General features: G+C 34.8%; 1 protein-coding gene across 1 annotated transcript in view; it reads right to left on the reverse strand.

The window, feature by feature from the left end:
* The window catches only part of LOC109051290 (inaD-like protein), a 114,376-nt gene that overhangs the window by 56,764 nt on the left and 34,249 nt on the right, over positions 1-23,363 (reverse strand). Inside the window, 13 exon segments of the mRNA XM_042749231.1 lie at positions 4,173-4,293; positions 12,672-12,731; positions 14,629-14,739; positions 15,122-15,299; positions 16,102-16,173; positions 16,274-16,351; positions 17,146-17,242; positions 17,947-18,019; positions 18,247-18,513; positions 18,980-19,020; position 21,258; positions 22,349-22,450; positions 22,884-23,093. Of these exon segments, the coding sequence (XP_042605165.1) occupies positions 4,173-4,293; positions 12,672-12,731; positions 14,629-14,739; positions 15,122-15,299; positions 16,102-16,173; positions 16,274-16,351; positions 17,146-17,242; positions 17,947-18,019; positions 18,247-18,513; positions 18,980-19,020; position 21,258; positions 22,349-22,450; positions 22,884-23,093 (1,411 nt within the window).

Here is a 23,363-nt window from a genome sequence, read left to right on the forward strand (position 1 = left end):
TTTATTATCTTTGTTACTGATTCCTAAGAATTTCTTTTAACTCATGAATAATAAAAAAAAAAAAAAAATAAATAATAATAAAACATACATAATAAACAAATAAACAAAAATCATTAATAATAACTAATAATTAACTTATTACGCTACTTATTAAACTATTTAAATAAAACTATATTTTACCGCAAATGTTGTACTTGAAATATTATACAAAAATGACCAAACTAAATATATAATTATACAAATGTATTTAAATAAATTCCTTCGTGTGATTAACACTGTAGACTCACAACATTTTAAAAATTACAAAGGTGAGAGAGGGAAAAAAAGGCCTAGAATTTCACCGGCATTAAATAAATTCAACACTCATTATAAACCTTCTATCAAACAACGATTAAAAACATATTAGACAACAACTTTTAAAAGAGATTCGATTTCAGGCCGCTAAACTATGAGGACGTGACTTTTGACAATCAGCATTCAGTCTGGTCCACACTGGAGCTCAATTTGGCCACAAAGCATCTTTTATTTATATGAAATATCATCTAAACAACAAACACCATCATCACCAGACCTACTACCATTAAACACCTTAAAAGAATGTAATAAGCATTAGATATCAATGGATGCGAGTCTATAAGGAAGATAAAGCATTTCTAGTCTACCTCACCAAGTGTGATCCATTAAGTCCAGATGATGGACGAAGACTAGAGGATCCCAGACCACAAAACAAAGCCATTCCTCCAAGGATACTGTTAAAGCCAATTTTGGCAAAGACAAATTTGAACAGGTAAATGTGCCTTTTGGCTTTATTTTGACATTTATCCATTGACCATCCTGCAAGTCTTTTATAATTCATCAAGCTGAATAATGCTCTGAACTGAGATAAATAGCTGCTTCAAGGTCCCCGTTTCAACCTCAAACAACAGACGGCCTTCTCCCCTGCCTTCGCCGTAGATGTGAACAGATGGCGGCATTCACTCATTCCTAAACTCGTATAAATCTGGTGTGGAAGCAGCACTATGTCCAGCATACAATGTATCATAATTGCTTACAGACAGCAAATATGAGTTACACAATAACCGTTTGGTAGTCGCGTGCAATTTAAAATGTGCATCAGCAAATCCTGACGTAAGAGGTCGTCTTATCGCACATCCTACATTGCAAGGCAAACGCCCCGTAATCCTATTGCGACAAGTTTTAGGCAAAGTTTTTCGATTGTGTTTATTCAACATTCAATAAATCCGACACAATAGTACTCTTATCTTAATCCACGAGCAGACGTGTCGAGGGATTATGTAAACTGCTGACTAGGTTTGTCCTGAACGTGCTGGAGTGGAAAAAGAAAAACCCCTCTAACTGAAGCTGGGATGCTGAAGCCTTCAGCATGGCTGATGTACTGAATTCCATCAATCCATTCAAAGAATTCTTTGATTGACTGACAGAAGCAAGATGAGCTAACCTGAAGTAATTTATTACTGACTGACGAGAAGGAAGCAATGGGACAAACATATGTGCTCATCAAAATCACCTCACCAGAAGACAAGCTTTCACAGGAAGAACCGTTCAGGCCGCAGATAGAGAGCTAGAGTGACTAGAGCCATGAGAGCCGTTCATCATCTACAATATGCATTGTACATTGTTCTCCAAATGGCAGGAAATGTGGAGAAATAATGAGCTGAAACTCAAGCTCACTGAAAACAGTAAACAGTCAGCAATGAAATAAGAATAAGAAAGTAATCACAAGCCATAGGACAAAACAATAAATAAATAAACTAGTACTTTTTAAAGTTACAAATGTGATTTAGTCATAAGCAGTGAGAGATTTTCTCTCTTTTGTTGTTTGATTAACATGAATGACAGACAGCAGGAATATTAGACTGCTGTCACTCTAAGACCTGCCCGGATCCAATATACTGTTCCACCTTTTCTTTCTCAGCTGTTCATTTTCACTTCAGACCTTAAATACTGTTTACGAAGATCCTTGCAAATACCGGCATTTTGACACATACAAGTGTGTGTATTTAACCGTTCTTGAGTTCTCTTTCGCTGCTGATTGTGTTTCAGTGGCTTAAAATCACTTGTTTTAAACCACAATGGTTACAAACGTGTGCAAACAATATGTTTTCGTGACCACATAGCACAGTGACGCCATGTGACCGTGTAACCACGATAGACACGTCAGTCCACAATTTCTACCGGTTGAAAAATTTTTACTGGTTAATCATGTCTGCTGGTATATCACCCACCCCTACATAACACATACACATACCACTTGCTTTTTTATGATATTTTGTCATTTTTAACATTGACACTTTCACACTAAGCCAAAAAAAAAAAAATAACTACTGAAGAAAAAAATACTGGACAAATAATTTCCTGTATGGATTTAATGTTGGATTTAATACAAAATTCTATTTATATTGTTTTATTGGCATGACATACTTAGGTACATATTGCCAAAGCATTGTTTATTCTCTTATGGGATGATTCTGTGTTATATGTGAAGGTCAGCAGCCTAACCTTGACCAACCTGAAGTAAAGGACACAATACTGAAAAGTCATGTATCTTCCCCTGTAGGCCTCAAACCCTACTCAATTCAGTTTCCAATCTGGATTTTCAACCACTACACCACACCACCGCAAGTTTAACTGGACGTAACCACTTCACTGGTCCTATCCGACTCACCATCTCCTAAATACCGCACACCTCAACAAAGACTCAATTTCACACTACAAGATTTTACAAGAAGTGCTCAGCGGATGGCATCCGGGAACAGAGCCAGTCAAAGGGCCGGTGGCGGACAAGAATGAAAAAGAGATTTGGAGACGCTGCACTGCCTGCATGGCATATTGAGGACCATCAAAGTGGAAAGAGATTAGAGCGCCGGTGTGACGCTAAGAAGGTCTGCCAGCTCAGACTGAGTGAATGAGATGTGGTACTGGGACGCTGCAACTGGGATGCCTTATTTGACGGCTTCAGAATTGTTTTGGCATGCCACTTCCCAAGACACTGGCTATGTTCAGAATAAAATAACTGTGTACTGCTTACTGCATAATATGCACAATGATAAATGGTTCAAACAGTATATAGTAGTCACATGACCGCTGTATGCTGCATGCTTAATATTGAATTCAGCAGGTGCAGCCCAGTTATTATAATGGCAATTAATCCATGTCATCTTCAGTGCATTGCATTCTGGGAGATATTGCCCACCACAGCGCTCTGTTATATACTGCACATTACATAATTTTTTTTGCAATTAACTGCACGACTGTATAATGGGAAGTGCTGTCAATTGTTTAAAAAAAAAAATATTGTAGATCATTTAAAATCAATTGATTCAAATATATACTAAATCATACCTAATGCAAACTGTATTCCATGCATACAAGATTTCTTCCTATATATTTTTTGCAATAAATTGTACTCTATAATAAATAAAAAAATATAATTTATTATATAAATTAAATAAAATGCATTGAAATTAAATCACTAAAACCCTTTTCTTCTTTATACATTAAGCAAATATTCATGTATTATTAATCATTTTATTCAATTCAATATCTATTTTTTCAACCACTATTGACTCTTAGCTTCTTTTTTATTATTAAAAATATATTAAAAATAAAAATTATTTCTGAATAAAAAATGTATGTTTATTCAATATATATTTATAAATAATAATAAATATTATTATATATTTTGTTTTATATAATGAAATATACTAAATTACATATTAAATTGACAGTACTAAATCATAAGGTATTCCATACATACAAAATATGTACTTTTTTGTAATTGTTCTGAATAATGGAAAGGGCTGTCAGTTGATTTAAAAAAAATAATATATATATATAAATGTATTACATATGTTGATTAATTACATAAAAGTTATATTTATTATTATTATTATTATTTTATGAATAATAATTTAATTCAAATAAACATCTATGTATTTGACTATTATTTATAAATAAATAAACAGACAGCCCTTATAATGAAAATGTATTCGGTTTCTCAGGTATTCCATGCATACAGAAAATCTGCAACGTATCCACGCTATTTGCTACAAAATAGTAGACCAGTATAGTAGTATGTAATACCGAACATAGCCAGTAATCTACATATTAAGGACATGAAGTTCAGTTTGGCATGATCAGCAGACTCTCACCTTCAGCGTGCTCCTCATCCTCCCTCTCTTTCTCCTGTTGCTCCTCCTCCTGCACTTGGCTGGGGGGTCTGTAAGGTGGGGGGAGGCGCATGGGTGGAGGGCCACCAGTCTGTCCTGCTTTCTGCTAAAAGAGAAAAGCAAAGAGACTGTGAGAGAGACAGTAATGCAGCCCAGTGTGGAAAAGCCCCAGGAGATATAATATAAAAGCAATTTTTAGAGTGTTCTGGGTATTTAGAATGGGTAGATTTATCACATTGCCATGCAACTTCCAAATTTTTCCAGAATATTTTTTTAAAATGTCAATATGATATTTCTAAAAACACTAAATATTTGATCACAACATCGCATATTATATTTATAAAGCTACTACTATATCTACAAAGTGTTCTGAGCAGATATTAAAATTATTTTTAGCATGCTACTACGGGATTTCTATAGTGTTCTGAGCAGTTTTTAGAATGTCGTCATGCAATTACTAAAGTGTTCTGAGTACTTAAGAAGAGTAATATGCGTTACTAAGTTTCTGAGTAGTTAAAGCATAGTCGATATGGATTATCCTGGAGTGTTTAATGTAGTTGTTTAAATCTCCACACCAATTTCTAGAGGTTTTAAGGAGTAGTTTTTAGAATATCTATTGTTGGGATTCTTAGAGTGTTTCAGAGTTGTTTTTACTCATTAATATGCGATTTCTAGAGTGTTCAGAGTAGTTTTGATGAACCTATAATATGTAAGGTCTAGTTTGGAAGGTTTTTAGAACATCAATATGTGAGTTCTAGAGTGTTCAGAGTACATTTTAGAATATAAATGTGATTTCTAGAGCGTTCCGAGTAGTTTTTAGAACATCAATATGCATGTTCTATATTTTTTTAGAGTAGTTTTTAGAACATCAATATGCGATTTATATAGTGTTCGGAGTAGTTTTTAGAACATCAATATGTGAGTTCTAGAGTGTTCAGAGTAGTTTTTAGAACATCAATCCTGTGATTAGTAGTGTAGTATGAGTAGTTTTTTAATAACATTCCGAATAGCAATTCCTAGAGTGTTTAAGTTGTTCGTTTTTAGCGATCAGAATATTTTATAAAACAAAAATACGCAAAATCTATAGAATACACAGATTTTTTTATAGAAAACAAAAATAATTTATAAAGTGTATACGGAAGTTCTAGAGTATTCAGAATTGCTCATAGAATATCATAGAACATCAATATGTGATTTTTAGTGATCAGTAGTTTTTAGAACATCAATGTGTGATTTCTAGTGTTCTGAGTAGTTTTTAGAGTGCTAGTGTTCTGAGTAGTTATTTTGACATCAATGTTTCTAGAGTGTTCCAGAGTAGTTTGTTAGAACATCACCTATTGATTTTTAGTGATCAGAGTAGTTTTTCGTAACAAACTTCAACTACGGCAAGTCTAGAGTATCAATATACAACATAAATAAGAGATTTATGAGAAATTTTTAGAACATAAATATTTAGAGTTCTAGAGTGTTCAGAGTATGAGTTATAGCTGTGTTCATGTAGTGTTTTGTGAACATCAATTTGGAGTTCTAGAGTGTTCAGATTTAGAACATCAATATGCAAGTTCTAGAGTGTTCAGAGTAGTTTTTAGAACATCAATATGTGATTTTTAGCGATCAGAGTAGTTTTTAGAACATCAATATGCAAGTTCATTCTACAGTATTTTGTTATAAGATACAATAAGAGATTACTATTTAGATACAATAAGAAATTTATAGTGCTCTCAGATAATAATTAGATAAACTATTAGATACACAATGCGATCTCAATAGAATTCTGAGTATAATTTTAGGACGTTGCTTGCTCTGAGTTATTGCACACGTTGCGGTGTAATGTTTATGGATTCCAAGTTGTTTTTAGGACGTTGCTAAGTGATGTCTAGGTTGTTCTGATTAGTTATTAGCATGTCACTATACAATTTCTAGAAAATTCTGAGTAGTTTAACACAAAGTTTGGGGGGTTTGTTTAACAATACATTGAACACACATGCTAAATAACACACTTGACCGGCAACAACAGTGTCTAATCAAGGCTAACCATCAGTCAACGAGCTGCAGCTCTAGTTGCTTCACCTCCAATGCCTTGAGTGCGTTCCGCGATTAGTCAGCTACCAGCATGTTTACCGATGGGATTCGGATGTCTGTAATTGTTTTTTCAGCTGGGCACTCATATAATTTACAGTGTGTATTTGATTTGTTGTTCAGAAAATCATGGAGGTGGAGTTTCTTTAGTAATCAGGTAGTTTTTAGAACTCAATATGTCACTTTCTAGATTATTCAGGTGTGTTTTTGATTTAGTTTTATAGAATACTACAAAGTAAACTGCGTTTTCTAGAGTGTTTTCAGAGTAGTTTTTAAGAACATATATTCCAGTTCGAGATGTCTTCATAGCAATTTTTAGAAGCTTAAGACTCCGCTGTGATAGAGTGTTCGGAGTAGTTTTCGAACGACAATCATAATATGTGATTTCTAGTGTTCTCCATGAGTAAAGTTTTTTCAGAACATCAATGTGATTTATGTGTTTCTGGGAACCGTATTTTTAGAACTCAAGTATGTGAGTTTCATGTGTTCAGAGCATTTTTAGAACATCAATATCTGTGAGTTCTAGTGTTCAGCTAGTCGTTTTTACAACCAACTCAATATGCAAGTTCTAGAGTTCAGAGTTTTTTTTAGAAGTATTTTTTATGCCATTTTTACCGTTTTGCTTCGGAATATTAGTTTCAGCATGCTGTGTTTAAGGGACATGTGGCTAAGTGCTATTATTAGTTTTTTAGATTACAACTATTCCAAGTATTTCTAGGAGGTGTACTACAATAGAATATTGAGGGTATCAATATGCAAGCTATTCAGAGTTGTTTAAAGAATATCAGTATGTGAGTATTGGATATTTTTCAGCATGGTTTTTATGGATATGTGCCTCAGTAGGGGTTTTTTAGCCCAACAATGTTGATTTTTGTCTTAGTAGTTTTAGATACATCAATCATGCGAGTTCTAGCGGTGTAGAGACATCAATATGTGATTGAGATAAGAGTAGCGTTCATCACTTTGCGGTGTAATGGGTATTCGTGGAGTAGTTTTTAGAACACTAATTTTGTTTTTAGGCGTTGTGATGCTTAGCGTGATGCTTTTGACATAATATGGTTGTTCTGATTAGTTTAGCGATAGCGTAGCATGTCACTATAACAATTTCTAGTTGTCGGAGTAGTTTCTAAGTTCTAAGTAGTTTAACACACAAGTTTATGGTGTTTCAAGTCTGGGGGTTTTGAGGCTAACCATCTGTCAATACATTGAACACACATGCTAAATAACACACTTGACCGGCAACAACAGTGTCTAATCAAGGCTAACCATCTGTCAACAGAGCTGCAGCTATAGTAGCTCACGCTAACTGCCTCTATTGAGTTAGCATTAATCAGCTATTAGCGGCACTTACAGAAGGATGCTGTAATGTTTCACTGCTCCTGAGAGCTGCACTTGCTGCTGATTAATAGCTAATGAATGATGAAAGAACGATACATAAAAATAAAGACCATTAATGTGTGCAAAAGATGTGAATACAGGAATTGGCAGTCAAATCTAATTTTCCTATGTTAGCAAACAAACAATTTTGCACACAATAGGTGGAAAAAAATGTTTATAACTCACTACAAAAATCAACTCTTTATTTTGTCTGTTTCTGTTCCCCTTTCAAAGCTAAATTTCCATTTTCTTTCTGAACGTACCACCAGAAATAGAAAGCAGAGCGAGTTTGTCTTCAGATACGAGCTGAAATGTTAATTAAATTTGCAGGGTGTAATTAGAGGGCCCCATATTCTGATTGCGGTGAATAATCACGTAGCCTCGGGAGCCGAATGCAACTAATGGATGCAGGAGCAATTAGGCAAATACCATGATTTCAAATTAATTGCTAGATAAAACAGTTTTAATCAAAATACAGCGACACCAGAGGTATCTAGAAGATTTAAAATCAGGATTTTTCCCAGGTCTCCTGGGAAGAGACACCATTTCTCAGAAACATGGGCTTGCTGGTGCACATTTGTCCTGTTTTCTTTCATTTTCTCTCTTGATTCTGGCATGCGGTGAGGGTTGTAACAGATTGTGATGGGTTGTGCTTTGATGTGAGTGGAATTCTGCCTTAGACACTTACACTAGTGGACATACAGACATCTTGAAACAGACCCATAATAAATACAGCATTCAGCTTCTTTGCAAAGAGACCCAGATTGTGATCATTACAGGCAGCTGGGACCTAATAACAGATCATTACGGACACAGCAGTTCCAAAATAAAATTATGGTAAAATAACTTGCCACAAAATAAATAAAATAAGTTCACTTTGACTTTAGTTAAACACTCTCAATATTCAAGATTAAAATGAAAAAAAGTGTACACAGATTAGTGCTATCAAACGACTAATTGCATCCAAAATAAAAGTTTTTGTTCACATAATGTGTGTAATGTCTATATTTATTACACAAACATATATAAATTAACAAACATAAAAAAATTAACATGAAAATAATTAAAATCAAAATAATTAATATCATATAATATATATTATATTATATATATATATTTTTAATATATAAACATAACACTTTTCCCCTAAATATAAACATGTATGCGTGTGTATTTACAGTGGGTAAAATAAGTATTGAACACATCACCATTTTTCTCAGTAAATATATTTCTGAAGGTGCTATTAACATGAAATTTTCACAAGATGTCTGTAACAACTGAAGTAATCCATACATACAAAGAAAACAAAACAATTAAGTTCAGAAATTAAAGGTGCCATAGAATGCATTGATACAATATTTTAAATGGGTCTCTAATGTCCCCAGAGTGTGTATGTGAAGTTTTATCTAAAAATACCCCACAGATAATTTTTTATAGCTTGTTGAAATTGCCACTTTTAGGGTATAAGCCAAAACACGCTGTTTTTTTGTGTTTGTCCCCTTTAAATGAAAATTAGCTGGTACTCCCACCTCCCTTTTCAGAAGACTGCGGAGCTTTAGGAGCTCATGCTCGTGGGCATACCACCGGTGTTGTGGTTTAACTGGTGGGGACCGTGTTACTGACCTCACACATTGCTTCCAAATGCAATTTTTAACTACCAGATTCCTATTCACGATCATTCTGGTAGCACGTGAAGGCAGCATTAGTGAAAACAGGCAGAGACAATGGTAGCTTTAGCAACATTAGCCTTACAGAGAGCCAAGAAGCTCTTTTGGACAACAAAACATGAGGCGTGATGCTTACTTTGTCTGGAGTCTGGACATTTGCGCACTAAACATTGGTATCGATCCCTCTTTCAGAAGCAATCTTTGCACTCCAGCGCTGAACTGACCCTCGTTTGTGAGGTAGTCCGGTGTAAAATGTTAGCACAAACGTATACGACTTTTCCGGGGGGTTTTTTGCGGACATTTCCTTCGAAAATGAATTTTAACCACCGTGTCCTCATGGTCTATGGAGACTCCTATGTTCGTTGGTGCATCCCAACACAAGGCACTTTTAATGGCTCTTTGGCGTGGGGCTTTACCCGACCAGCAGCTACAGCAAGAAAACGGTAATGGCGGACCGCTGCTTCTCACTAAAATATTCAAATATGCTAATACAGAAAACATCACAAAAAATTGGTGCTTCACCACACTACTATATCATAGTAGTCAGAAATCTGGAACTGCTAGTGTGGAGAAACTGTTTATGATTTATTATGATTATAAAACAATAATCGGGTGGATTTTTACCATTATAGGCTGGTTGTTTTCACACACTGCGGCCACACAACTGTGTTCAAACACTTTATAAAAGTGATTTTTGCATTCTATGGCACCTTTAAGTTCTGTGTAATAAAGTGGAATGACACAGGGAAAAATTACTGAACACATGAAGAAAGGGAAGTGCAAAAAGGCTTGGAAAGCCAAGACACCAGCAGAAATCTATAAGTAATTAGAAAGCAATCCTGCCCCTTGTCAGTGGAAATTAATATTAGCTGGTTCAGTCTCAACTGATGGCCTATAAAAAGGTGTCTTAATACCAACGTGTCACACAAGAAATATTTCATGATGGATAAAAGCAAAGAGCTATCTCAAGACCCTCACAACCTTATTTTTGCAAAACATACTGATGGCATTGGTTACAGAAGCATTTCTATACTTCTAAATGTTCCAGTGAGCACTATAGGGGCCATAATCCAGAAGTGGAAAGAACATTATTTTTTCCATAAACCAGCCACGACCAGGTGCTCCTCGCAAGATTTCTGACAGAGGAGTGAAAAGAGTTATTAGAAGAGTTGTCTAAGAGCCAAGGACCACTTGTGGAGGGCTTCAGAAAGATCTGGAACTAGCAGGTACAATTGTTTCAAAGAAAACAATAAGTAATGCACTCAACCGCCGTGGCCTGTATACACCCTCACCACGTAACACTCCATTGCTGAAGAAAAAGCATGCTAAAGCTTGTTTTAAGTTTGGTGCAAAACATTTAGACAAGCCTGTGAAATACTGGGAGAATATAGTCTGGTCAGATGAGAGCAAAATTGCACTCTTTTGTTGCCATAATACACACCATGTTTGGAGATCAAATGGCACTGCACATCACCCCAAAAACATCATGGTGTAGCACTGGCAAAATTCATATAATTGAAGGAAGGATGAATGGAAAATTGTACTGAGACATTCCTGATAAAAATCTGCTGCCTTCACTTCAGGATGATGAAGATAAAACAAGGGTGGACATTTCAGACAATGATCCCAAACACAGCCAAGGAAACTGAAAGTTGGCTTCAGAGAAAGAAAGTAAAACTGCTAGAATGTCCCAGCCAATCACCTGACTTGAATCCAATAGAAAATCTATGGAAAAAACTACAGATCCGAGTTCATAGAAGAGGCCCACAGAACCTTCAAGATTTGAAGAAGAATGGCCCAAAATCACACCTGAGCAATGTATGCGACTAGTTACTCCAAACAGGAGGTGTCTTGAAGCTGTCATTGCCAACAAAGCCTTCTGTACGAAGTATTAAATACATTTCAGTAAGCATGTTCAATACTTTTTCCCTGGGTCATTCCATTTTATAACAGAGAGCTTAAATTTCTGAACTTATTTGTTTTATTTTCTTTGTATTTATGGATTACTTGGGTTGTTACCAACATCTGGTGAAAGTTTCATGTCAACAGCACCTTTAGAAATATATTTACTGAGAGAAATGGTGACGGGTTCAATACTTATATTACCCGCTGTATATATACACATACTGTAATAAATATGCGGGTGTGGAGCAAATCAAAAAACCCTATACTGACCATAATATGTATCAGTCACTCCTCTCTAATGTCTCCACTGATAAAGGACATACTATCATATCAAAATTAACAATTCATCTAACTCTCGCATGCTCTTTAAAACATTTTCCTCACCCCTTTGTCACCCCACCCCATCAACTCTAACAGAAGATGCCTTTGCCACATTTTTAATTAATAAAATTAAAACCATCAGTGCACAATTTTCCACACCACAATCTGTCAAGCACATCTTACCAGCAAACATACACTCATTCACATCCTTCTCTTCACTCTCTGAAGCAGAAGTCTCCAAACTCATCATTTCTAATCATCCTACTACTTGATATTACTACTTATTCAATCTCATCTCCTTCAAGCCATCTCTCCTGCAGCTGTACCTGCACTCACTCACATCATTAACACATCCCTTCACACTGGTGTTTTTCTCTCAGCATTTAGACAGGCTCATATAACCCCACTACTTAAAAAAACCCACCATTAACCCATCCCTTTTAGAGAACTACAGACCGGTTTCCCTTCTTCCTTTTTGTGTGTGTGTGTATATATATATATATATATATATATATATATATATATATATATATATTAGTATATATATATATATATACACACACACACACACACACACACACACACATATATACAATAACATAATTTAAATTAAAACAATGAAAAATAACAATCTTGCTAGTCCTGTTATTTTTATTTAGCTCATTATTTTAAATAATTACACATTAAATCAACAGCCCTAGTTGCAATCACTGTCAGTTTATACAATGATATGAAATGTGTTCCAGAAGTCTGAGACCACACTGAAAATCTAGCATTCAAAATCTAAATTAAACCTGAAAATAAGGTTTTTGAACTTCTGATATAATTCATTAAAAAAAGAGTGCTGTCAAATCGATTAATCGCGATTAATCACAACCAAAATAAAAGTTCATGTGTACATGTGTTTGTGCTGTGCTTATTTATATCTATATATAAACATACACACATACATGTAAATATTTAAGAAATAACATTTTATTATGTAAACACAAACTTTAATTTTGGATGCGATTAATCACGATTAATTGATTTGACAGCACTATTAAATGATATTAATATTAATTTTTATTTCATCATTTTTAAATAATTAAAAGTGTAGAACGCTTGTGCAGAGTGCAGGCTTGCAACTCACCTGGGCGGCTTTCCTCTTAGCTTTGTGCTGTCTAATGCTGGAGGCCGTCACTGAAACAGGCTGTGAACACACACACACACAAACACACAGTCAACCTCACAGATAACAAACCCGGACGCATCAGCTCAAGAGATTTTGTGCGTTCCCAGACTGGGGCTGAGAGCGAACAAAATCAATTATCCCAGACAGAGAAAGACATCAATCATTGACATCCCGTTAGTGTCGCTATAACTACTGAAAGCATCCAATCAGGAGGGATTAGCACATGGCATGGGACATCCTCCGTTTGTATGGACGCACCTAACCTGCAATGCATTCGAACGAAGGCCAGAAAAATCATTAAGTTATATGAGACAACAGCTCTGCTCGCCGGTGCACAAGATGCAACCGCAGCATTGGGGTCGACACAGGAAGAGCTTCTACTCTTAAATCACACAGAACCTTAATAAGGATGCTGCTGTAGGCCTGTACGCTGCTCTCTAATCACAATATTGTGAGGCAAAAATCATCCAGGAGGTCTCTAATAATTCATATTTCCAACTCACTCCCTATATTTAACTGCTTATTTAAACATTAAGTTACAGAATAGGCCAAGCCACATAATTGGCTGCCAATTAGCCAATGATCTTGTTAATGGATAATAAACAAATTTTGTGAATAAAGTAATTTGACAACATATGTAAAATGAATGTACGTTTTTATTTATACACTAATATAATTTAATTATAAAATGTAAATATTACTATTAAGGTTTAAAATATTATATATTTTGTTGAATAAACAATATTTTTGTGAATATTTAAGTAATTTCAGTAAATATTAAATGTATATTTATGTATAATAATTAAATTAAAAAACGTTACAATGTTAAATGTATGTACATTGAACAATACTACATATATATATATAATAAATAAAATATAAAGATTTGTTTAATAAACAATATTTTTGTGTATTTAAGTCATTTGTAAATATGAGTATATATATCCATGATTTGTATAATTATATAACTACACACAATTATAATTATTAAATATTATAATGATAATTTATTACAATAATATAAATGTTTAATAATATTACAATGTGTCTATATTGTATGTTGTGTGTGTGTGTGTGTATATATATATATGATATATATATATATATATATATATATATATATATATATATATATATGAACATAATTTTCTAAATTGTATTCACACACACATATACACACACGCACGCATAGCATATATAAAATATCAATAAAACTACATTTTATTATAATTAATGCACTAAATTTATATTTTTATATAATTTTATTACAAAATCTAAAACCATGATTTAGATAAAGTATTTAAACCATTTAGAAAACTATTTTATAAAGTGTCAGTAATTTGAGTAATTAATAAATACATTATTATGTATTATTTATAGAATAATACAATTTTATTACAGTATCTAACTATCACTATAATATCTAAATGTTATATATTACCATGATATAAATTATAATAAAATGAAATATACATGTTAAATATAATATTATTAAAATGCATATAATCCTATTTTTTTTTTAATTACTGATAATCAGTTATTTCTGGGGTGTCTTTTTATATTTTTATTAACTGGGAAAGAGCTAATAACTTTGTTGTGCTTTTTTCCCCCAACAAAACTTGGCTGACCCAGTGAAAAGATGCAAGAACCACAATACAGAAGCACATTATGGAAAAATACCAGCGACCACAAGCAATCGCATGAGTGCTAGACCTTTAACGGCAGAGCAGCTTCAGGAAGAGTGCAGCGTCATTTACCAACCCTGAATGGATTTGATATTGTTGAACTGGAAATGAATTGGCCCCATTTTCATAAATGAGAGCACTCAAGCATGAACAGGGGGGTCATATCGGAGTTGCACAGAGGCAGGAGGACATGATGGCATTTTAAATGGAGTTTGAAATGGCAGGTTTACCCGTGGAGTGGAGGACAGGCTCTGCACGACGAAGACTACGGGACTGGGCGCTGCTTTGATAGCCTGTACTGCCTCCTCATGGCTGGCGTTCTGCAAATCCACTCCACAAACCTATTTATCACAGAGGACGGAAACAAAAAAGAGAGGACAGGGGGAGGAGAAGAAGATAAGAGAGGATTTAAAGGGGACTTGCATTTAAAAGCAGGATTTTTAAAAACAGGTTATTGAGACCATGATGTCGCAACCATGTGCACATAATAAGGTCATTTATATAAGGTATAGTAGCAAAAGTAATGGAAACTCAATTAGAGCCATTTTTGGTGCATGAAAACTGTCTAAGCAGATTCATGGATAAATAAAAGCTACAAAACACAGAACATGGCCCCTTTAAAATGGTTAGGAAGCAGAAAAGAGCAGAATATTACTGTTAACAGATAAAGCAGCTATATTAAGAGCAAACGTGTCTGAAGGTGTCTGTGTGTGGCTCTCAGACCTGTAAGATCTTGTCTCCTGTTTTAAGGGCACCCGTGCGTCCAGCTGGGCTGTCTGGCAGCACCTGTTTGATGAAAATGCCCTTCAGTTCCTCTCCGTTCTTCAGCCTCTTTATAACTGTGCGGCCGCCCACTATGCTGATACCCAGAGACTCCTGCGGCTCTGGCCACACCTCCACCCTGAGACAAAAATGAATACATGAATGAATGAATGAATACATGAAATAAAATGAACAAGTTTATTGTTAATTATTACTAATTTATTGTTACTTTAATATAATATTACAAAAGATAATAATATAATATAAAATTACTGAAAAAGAAGAGCAGAGGCTTATTTGATTTACTCTCTCTGATACAGAAACATCAAATCAGCACATCACTTCCTGTCCCTATTAAGGTCAACTGAGCTACTTTAGCAGAGAAAATAAAATAAAATAACTCCTGCATTTTCATTTCTGAATTTGTTAATGTACATAAAAGGTGATCTACAATAATAATAATAATAATAAAATGTTTTTGATTTGAACAATCTGTCGATAAACAAGCATTTCATTCATTATTTACCTATTAACAGCCTTATCACCTTCCTTTATGAACTATATACAGAACTAGATAAAAAAGTTTGTCAAAACAACCTTTGAAGTTGACTTGCAAGAGCCAGACCAGAAAATTTTAAAAAGTTTTAAAAGCTGGAAGTTTCAAGTAGTTTTAAAGATTAAAGTTTGAATATTTTAAAGGTAATACAGTCATAGATAGATAGGTAGATAGACAGATAGATAGATGTCATTACCTCGATCTTGTGTCCGCGACATAATATCAAGTTCCCACGAGTTAATATGTGGTGGCCAAGACAAAATTAAGTAAACCAAACATGTCCCCTCCTGGTCACCATATATTCTTATGTTACTTCAATTCTAATTTTTATGATTAATTTGTTACTTCCTTTCTACAGAAATCTCTTGCTTTAGTTGTGTTTTACCTGCGTGGGGGACCCCAGTGACTGTTCGCAGGCGTCTCCTCACCTTCTCCCTCCTCTCTTTCAGGCAGATCACTGCAGATAATACATTTATTGTATATTTCAAATAATAAGCACCATACCTAAATTTACCATCAAATTCTAAAATATCAATGACCAAAAAGTTCACTTCTACCTATTGCCTTCTCTGATTGAACTGGCTGCCCCCTGGTTTCTTCTCTTCCTGCTACGAGAGGAAGTGCGCTGTGCAGATCTGCAGAGAGAAACAAGTATTACAGTCACAGAGTCAGCCTTAGTCACATATATTAGACTGAATCATATTTTATCAGGCTTACGCAGAATAAACAGGGATTCTGACTTAATCACACTCACAGAAATCATCTCAGATCTGAGTCTGAAATTATTTCTTAAATATTTCACTTGATTAAACAGCAAGAACAAATGAATTCCAGTGTAATATCAGGGAAGAAAAAGGATTATTAATAATGTATAAAGAAGAGCGGAGAAACATTAAATCAACACATTACTTTCTGTTCCTATTAAAATCAATTGAGCTACATAAACAGAGCTAGAGCATACAACTAAAACATTTTTTTTTTAATTTGTTTGTGTTGAGCTGCACAAATTGAATAGAAGATGCCCTATAATACAATTAATACAAATAAAACATTATAGCAAATTATTATATTATACAAAATACATTATGTTATTATTATTTCATAGTGTTAAAATACATTATTTAATGAAATTCTACACTAATAATAATGATTGTTATTATTATTTGCACCTTTGTCCAGCAGGTGGCGTTTTAGTTCTATTAGAAAACATCACAGTAATTAAAATTCCACACAGGGTACCACTCTCAATGAACACACACACCAAAATTTTTATTTAAGTCATAATGACTGTGTTTTTAAAACGTTGGCACCTGCTATCTGCAAGTGTATTTATAAATAATAAACCAATGACAACGTCAATTTATTCATAAACTGAAATTAGGTGAGTAATGGATACAAACGTGTGTGTTTATTATAGATGGAGACTCACTCAGTGTCTGTGTCAGTCAAAGTAAGTTCTGAGCCTTCGTTTCTGGAGTCAGAGTCTGTCTCGCTGTCTGCTGCCTCTATCCATGTGGCCGACTGACCTGAAAACAGATGTATAAATGTCAAACTGCAATGAACTACTGTATATTAATACTGAAATAACCCTTGTTTTAAAGGGATAGTTCACCCAAAAATGCTGTCATTAATTACTCACCCTTATGTCGTTCCCAACCTGTAAGACCCTCATTCATCTTTAGAACACAAATGAAGAAATTTTTGATGAAATCCGAGAGCTTTCTGAGCTCTCCATAGACAGCAATGCAACTGACATGTTCAAGGCCTACAAAGGCAGTAAGGACGTCATTAAAATAGTCCACGTGACATCAGTGATTCAACTGTAATTTTATGAAGCAACAAGAACACTTTCTGCGCATATGTTGTTGTACTCTTTTGAACATGCATTGAAGACTGACACGGAAGAGAAGAAATTGTTTAATAAAGTCATTATTTTTGTTTTCTATGCACACAAAAATATTCTCTTAGCTTCATAAAGTTATGCTTGAACCACTGATGGTCACATGGACTATTTTTAACCATGTTCTTACTACCTTTCTGGGCCTCGATCATGAAAGTTGCGTTGCTGTCTATAGAGGGTCAGAAAGCTCTCGGATTTCATCAAAAATATCTTAATTTGTGCTCCGAAGATGAACGAATATCTTACCGGTTTTGAACGACATGAGGGTGAGTAATTAATGACTGAGTTTTCATTTTTGGGTGAACTATCCCTTTAAATACAAACACTCACTGAGGGAAATTTGCGGGAGCTGCAGCTGAATCTTCTCGATGCTTGTGCAAAGCTCACTGTCCTCCTCTGTGAACTGAACAACAAGAGAGTTCAATATAGGGCAAAATAAAAAAAAAAAGTTTTATCTTTAATATTCTTAATTCTTAATCTTAACTTTTAGGATGTTAAGCATTGTGAAAACTTAAAATTCTTATTAATTTAATGCATTCATTTGTTTGTAATTTTGTTAGTGTTTGGTATTATTTGTTCTAATGGATTTCATTTAAATGTATGTTAATAAAAAATATTTAAATTTAAAACCTGTTCTTGTGTCTTAGGTTGAGTGGTGAACTGATAGAGGCTGTTGGAACTGATATATGGTGTTGGTTCTTCCCAGGAGCGAGACTTCTCACTGAAGTATGAAGGCAGACTGTCGACCTTGGGGCTCTCTTGATTATTTATGGTGTCCATCTCCTGCTCTTCATCATCTTCATCTACAGCCATCTCTCGCTCCAGGCTGGGCAGGAGGTCAACGGTGGTGAGGGGAGAGACGTAGCGGGGCTCAGCGTCCAGGATAAGCTCTGGCTCCTCGAAATAAATTCCACTTAAAGGGTTAGTTCAGCCAAAAATCAAAATTATGTCATTAATGACAAATTTCCACTTAAATTTCAACGTTTCTCACACAAAAGCTAAGAAAATGTCAGAAGAGTTGTATGAACCATTTTTATGGTGCATTTTTCAAACTTGGTAGAATAAATCCAACATATTTATATGGAAAAGAGCAGCTTGAACATTCTGCTAAACATCTACTTTAGTGTTCCACAGAAGAACGTAAATCAGAATTTGACTGAATTAAAACAGAAAATAGACCAGAATTTGCATTTTTAGGTAAAATATTCCTTTAACTGCACATTTATAATAGTACATAAACCAATTTTTGTGAAATTTGACTCTGCATCCTTCTGGCAACCAATATTTATATTTACCATATTTATATCAAAAGTGCTAAAAATGTCATCTTTAGTCAAAACAAGTCCCAAGAGCTGCACTAAACTCAGTCTATTAAGCCTGTTAAAATGTTCGTATTTACATAATCTGTGCTCAAAATGTCACTTTTAGTTGATTCTTTACAAACTAGCCCAATAATGTAACTAAACTCAGTCTAAACTGATTAAAAACATTAATATGGTGCTGTCAAATGATTACTTGTGATTAATCGCATACAAAATAAAAGTTTTTGTTTGCATAGTATATGTGTGTGTACTGTGTATATTTATAATGTATATAAATACAAACATACAGTATATATTTTGAAAAATATTTACATGTATTTGCATGTCTGTATTTATATTCATATAATTTTAATATATAAACATAACCTATTTTCTGAAATATATATACATGCATGTGTATGTATTTATATATACTGTACATAATAAATTAGGGTGACCATATGCGCCGTTCATACAGGACACGTCCCGGCCAGGATTTTAATATTGCCTAAAACATCCAAGCAGTTTGACCAATAACATGCAGGTATTATACATAATCGACCAATCCTGGGGCTGCGCGTTGAGAAGGTGAGATCTACAGGGAACAATCAAAGCAATGCAAATAAGCGCACGTGTTTGTTCGTTCGTTTGACTTGAAGCGTCGCTGCAAAAAAAAAAAAAAAAAAAAAAAAAAAAAAAGACAGCAGGTGCGACAGCGATCCGAAAGCATAAGGAGCCGTCTGCTCTGCTCTCTAGCTCTCATGAATGTCGCATAACGATCGACCTGCAAACAGCCAAAACCTGGATATTTTAGGCAATATTAAAAATCCTGTTCGGGACTTGTCCCGTATGAACGGCGCATATGGCCACCCTATAATAAATATACACAGCACACACACACACACATATTATGTAAACAAAAACTTTTATTTTGGATTGCGATTAATCGTGATTAATCATTTGACAGCACTAATATTTGTGCACAAAAATGTTGACTCTTAGCAAACTAATCCAAGAGTTTAATTAAACTCAGTGAAAACTTGTTAAAAGGGTTAGTTCACCGAAAAATTATGTCATTAATGACTCACCCTCATGTCGTTCCAAACCCGTAAGACCTCCATTCATCTTCGGAACACAGTTTTAAGATATTTTAGATTTAGTCCGAGAGCTTTCTGATCCTCCATTGAAAATGTATGTACGGTATACTGTCCACGTCCAGAAAGGTCTGTTCCGGGTCTGTTGTGAGTGCGACTGCTGTGACAGTTGACGTACGCGCTCACAACAGACCCGGAAGAGAAGACAATGCTGAATAAAGTCGTAGTTTTTATTATTTTTGGACCAAAATGTATTTTCGATGCTTCAAAAAATTCTAACGGACCCTCTGATGTCACATGGACTACCTTTGAAGATGTTTTTATTACCTTTCTGGACGTGGACAGTATACCGTACATACATTCTCAATGGAGGATCAGAAAGCTCTCGGACTAAATCTAAAATATCTTAAACTGTGTTCCGAAGATGAACAGAGGTCTTACGGGTTGGGAACGACATGAGGGTGAGTCATTAATGACATAATTTAAATTTTTCGTTGAACTAACCCTTTAAATGCTAAATTTTTTATAATTTGTGTTCAAAAATGTCACCTGTAAATGATTCTTAGCAAACTAGTCCAAGAGTTTAACTAAACTCAGTCCAAACCTGTCTAACTTTGTATTACTTTCTGAGGATGATTCTTAGCAAACTAGTCCAAGAGTTTAACTAAACTCAGTCCAAACCTGTCTAACTTTGTATTACTTTCTGAGGAGATCATTTTTGGTTAAAAAAAATCCCTTTAAATCGCACTTTGCTATTAATTTAGAAACTGATTCTTAAGGGATTTGAACCCACAAACTTTTGGCAACCAACCCAAATTCTGAACCACAAGGCCATATCTACCAAATACAAGCTAAAATTATTACATAAGCTCTCAAAAAAGTGCTGCATTAAACACAGTCCAAACCTGCCCAACTTTTTTATTTTTTTGAGCCAATTCCCCCCACACTGAAACTCTTGACAACGAAACCCTATGCTACTTTATACCCCTTTTTAACATTCCTCCCCCCTAAATCATCTGCTAACAGAACGTCTCATGTTGGAGTGGGTGTGGAGGGTAGAGACATCTCACCTCTTGTCTGTCTGCTGCATACAAAGCAGCTCTTTCTATCCCTGCAACAGGGTGCCGGAGCTTGTCCTCCTCTCCCTCTTCCACACACTTATGGATCATAAGAGCTGAAAGCGCACTTTTCCCCTGCGTCGCTCCAACAAGCCGACTCAGCGCCTTTCTCACTCACCCCCCCCCACCCTTGCAGCGAGCAGAACCAATTTGCCATGAAAAATGTGCCGAGTCTAAAATCTTAATGGCGCAATTAGTCTCGTTTTGAGTAGATTTACAGCAGCACTTGACTTGGCCGCCTCAATTACATCTTTGCTAAAATTCAAGGATAATACGGTACATTTCAAAGGCCCATAGAGGGGGTCATGCATCACCTCCAGAAAAGATCCCTCTGGTGAGGCTCGCTCATTTGTTCCTCTTTTTCCTCGCTCATCTTCTACTGCTCAAGCTCTTTTTCTTTCTGGCTTCAGCATATGCTCTCTTTGTTAATAATAACTGTAGCTGGGTTGCTTTGCTACATATTGATGGACATGTTTTCGGATGATAAACCAGGGATCTTTAACTTATTCTCATGACAACAACAAAACATTTAGCCGAATTTTAGCTTACTAACTTCTGCTTTTGTTAATGCTAGCATAATATTGTAAAATAGATCTATGTTTAACTAAATCTATTGGCTATATATATATATATATATATATATATATATATATATATATATATATATATATATATATATATATATATATATATATATATATGTGTGTGTGTGTGTGTGTGTGTGTGTGTGTGTGAGAATTGGATTTTTGATTAAAGTTTATGTTTCAAAAGTTCATAAAGTTCATATGTTTATATGGTTCAAAAGTTTTATTTTAATACTTTAAAACAGTATTATTGTGAAATATTAATCACAATTTTCTGTTAAAGCATTTTAAAATGATATATCCTGTGATGCAAAGCTGAATTTTCAGCATCGTTACTTCAGTCTTCAGTGTCACATGATCCTTCAGTAATCATTCTAATATGCTGATTTGCTGCTTAAGAAACATTATTATTATCAATGCTGAAAACAGTTACAGCATAACATTTTTATGGCAACCATGATGTATTTTTTTCAGGATTCTTTGATGATTAGAAAATTCTAAATAACAGCATTTATTTAAAACAGAAGTCTTTTGTAAATGTCTCTACTGTCTTTTTTGATCAATTTAATGCATCATTGCTGAATAAAAGTATTAACTGCTTTCAAAAAAGTGAGCTAATGGTGTATCCGGGATACCTCTTGCATAGATGAGAGAGTGATGTCCTGCTTTGCCGGTGGTTGCTCATCAGTGCCCTCTACAAGCCAAGAGGACTGCTGCCCACTACCTCTGTCCTCTGGCTGTTCAGTTCACAGACACAAAACAATGCAAAATATCAATGAAAACTAAACTTGACTAAATGGACATATCACATATAGCACTTTGTCAATAGTAGGATGAGCCAACCATTTTACTACAAGCCAAAACAAGTTTTTATTTTGCTTATCAGACAGTGTTACAGTAACCTGATTCATATTTGTTGTAAACATCTGATTTACATGGCACTCTGCTTAAGGGAAAAAAAATTAAGCGAATAATTGTGAGAAATAAGCTCTAATCATATTATGAGATATAAAACCACATTGTGGTGGAAAAAAGACACTGTAAACACTATAAAGATCTACAAATCAAAGTAATACTATGAAGAAATACCCAACAATCTTTAAATAGTTTCCCAAATAAACACCTCCAGCACTGAATGTTAACAGGCCATAATTGCATATTGGCTCTTACCACCAGCGGTTTCCTGATTCCAAGATAGACTCTCCCAGGTGAAGCAGATTTGAGGACCTCTACGGCCTGGGCCAGAGAGCATGTGTCTAGTTGAGTGTCATTGACGAAAACCAGCTGGTCACCCGGGAGGAGCCCGCCGTGATTGTCCGCCACCCCTCCAGGCACCACAGAGCGGATGACTATCACAGAACATGCAACATCCAGAGGGTCCTGCAGGGGGCAATGCAGACCACAGCAAACACACAAATAGAAAAACACAGAGGGGGAAAAAACATGAGAACAATGCTGACCCTGATTTAACCTATACATCACAGTCATTTCAAAAAGTAGATCAAGAAGACTGCCTTTTGAAGTTTAATTTATTTATGTTTAAATTTTAATACAAACATTTAATTAAAACAGCACCTGTGTAAGCAGAGAATAGAAATTTGCAAAAAGCAGGATTGTCAGGTCATTCCTGTTATGCAGTACCTTTTGAAC

This window comes from Cyprinus carpio, chromosome B22, assembly GCF_018340385.1.
Source record: "Cyprinus carpio isolate SPL01 chromosome B22, ASM1834038v1, whole genome shotgun sequence".
In the NCBI taxonomy this organism is placed as follows: domain Eukaryota; kingdom Metazoa; phylum Chordata; class Actinopteri; order Cypriniformes; family Cyprinidae; genus Cyprinus; species Cyprinus carpio.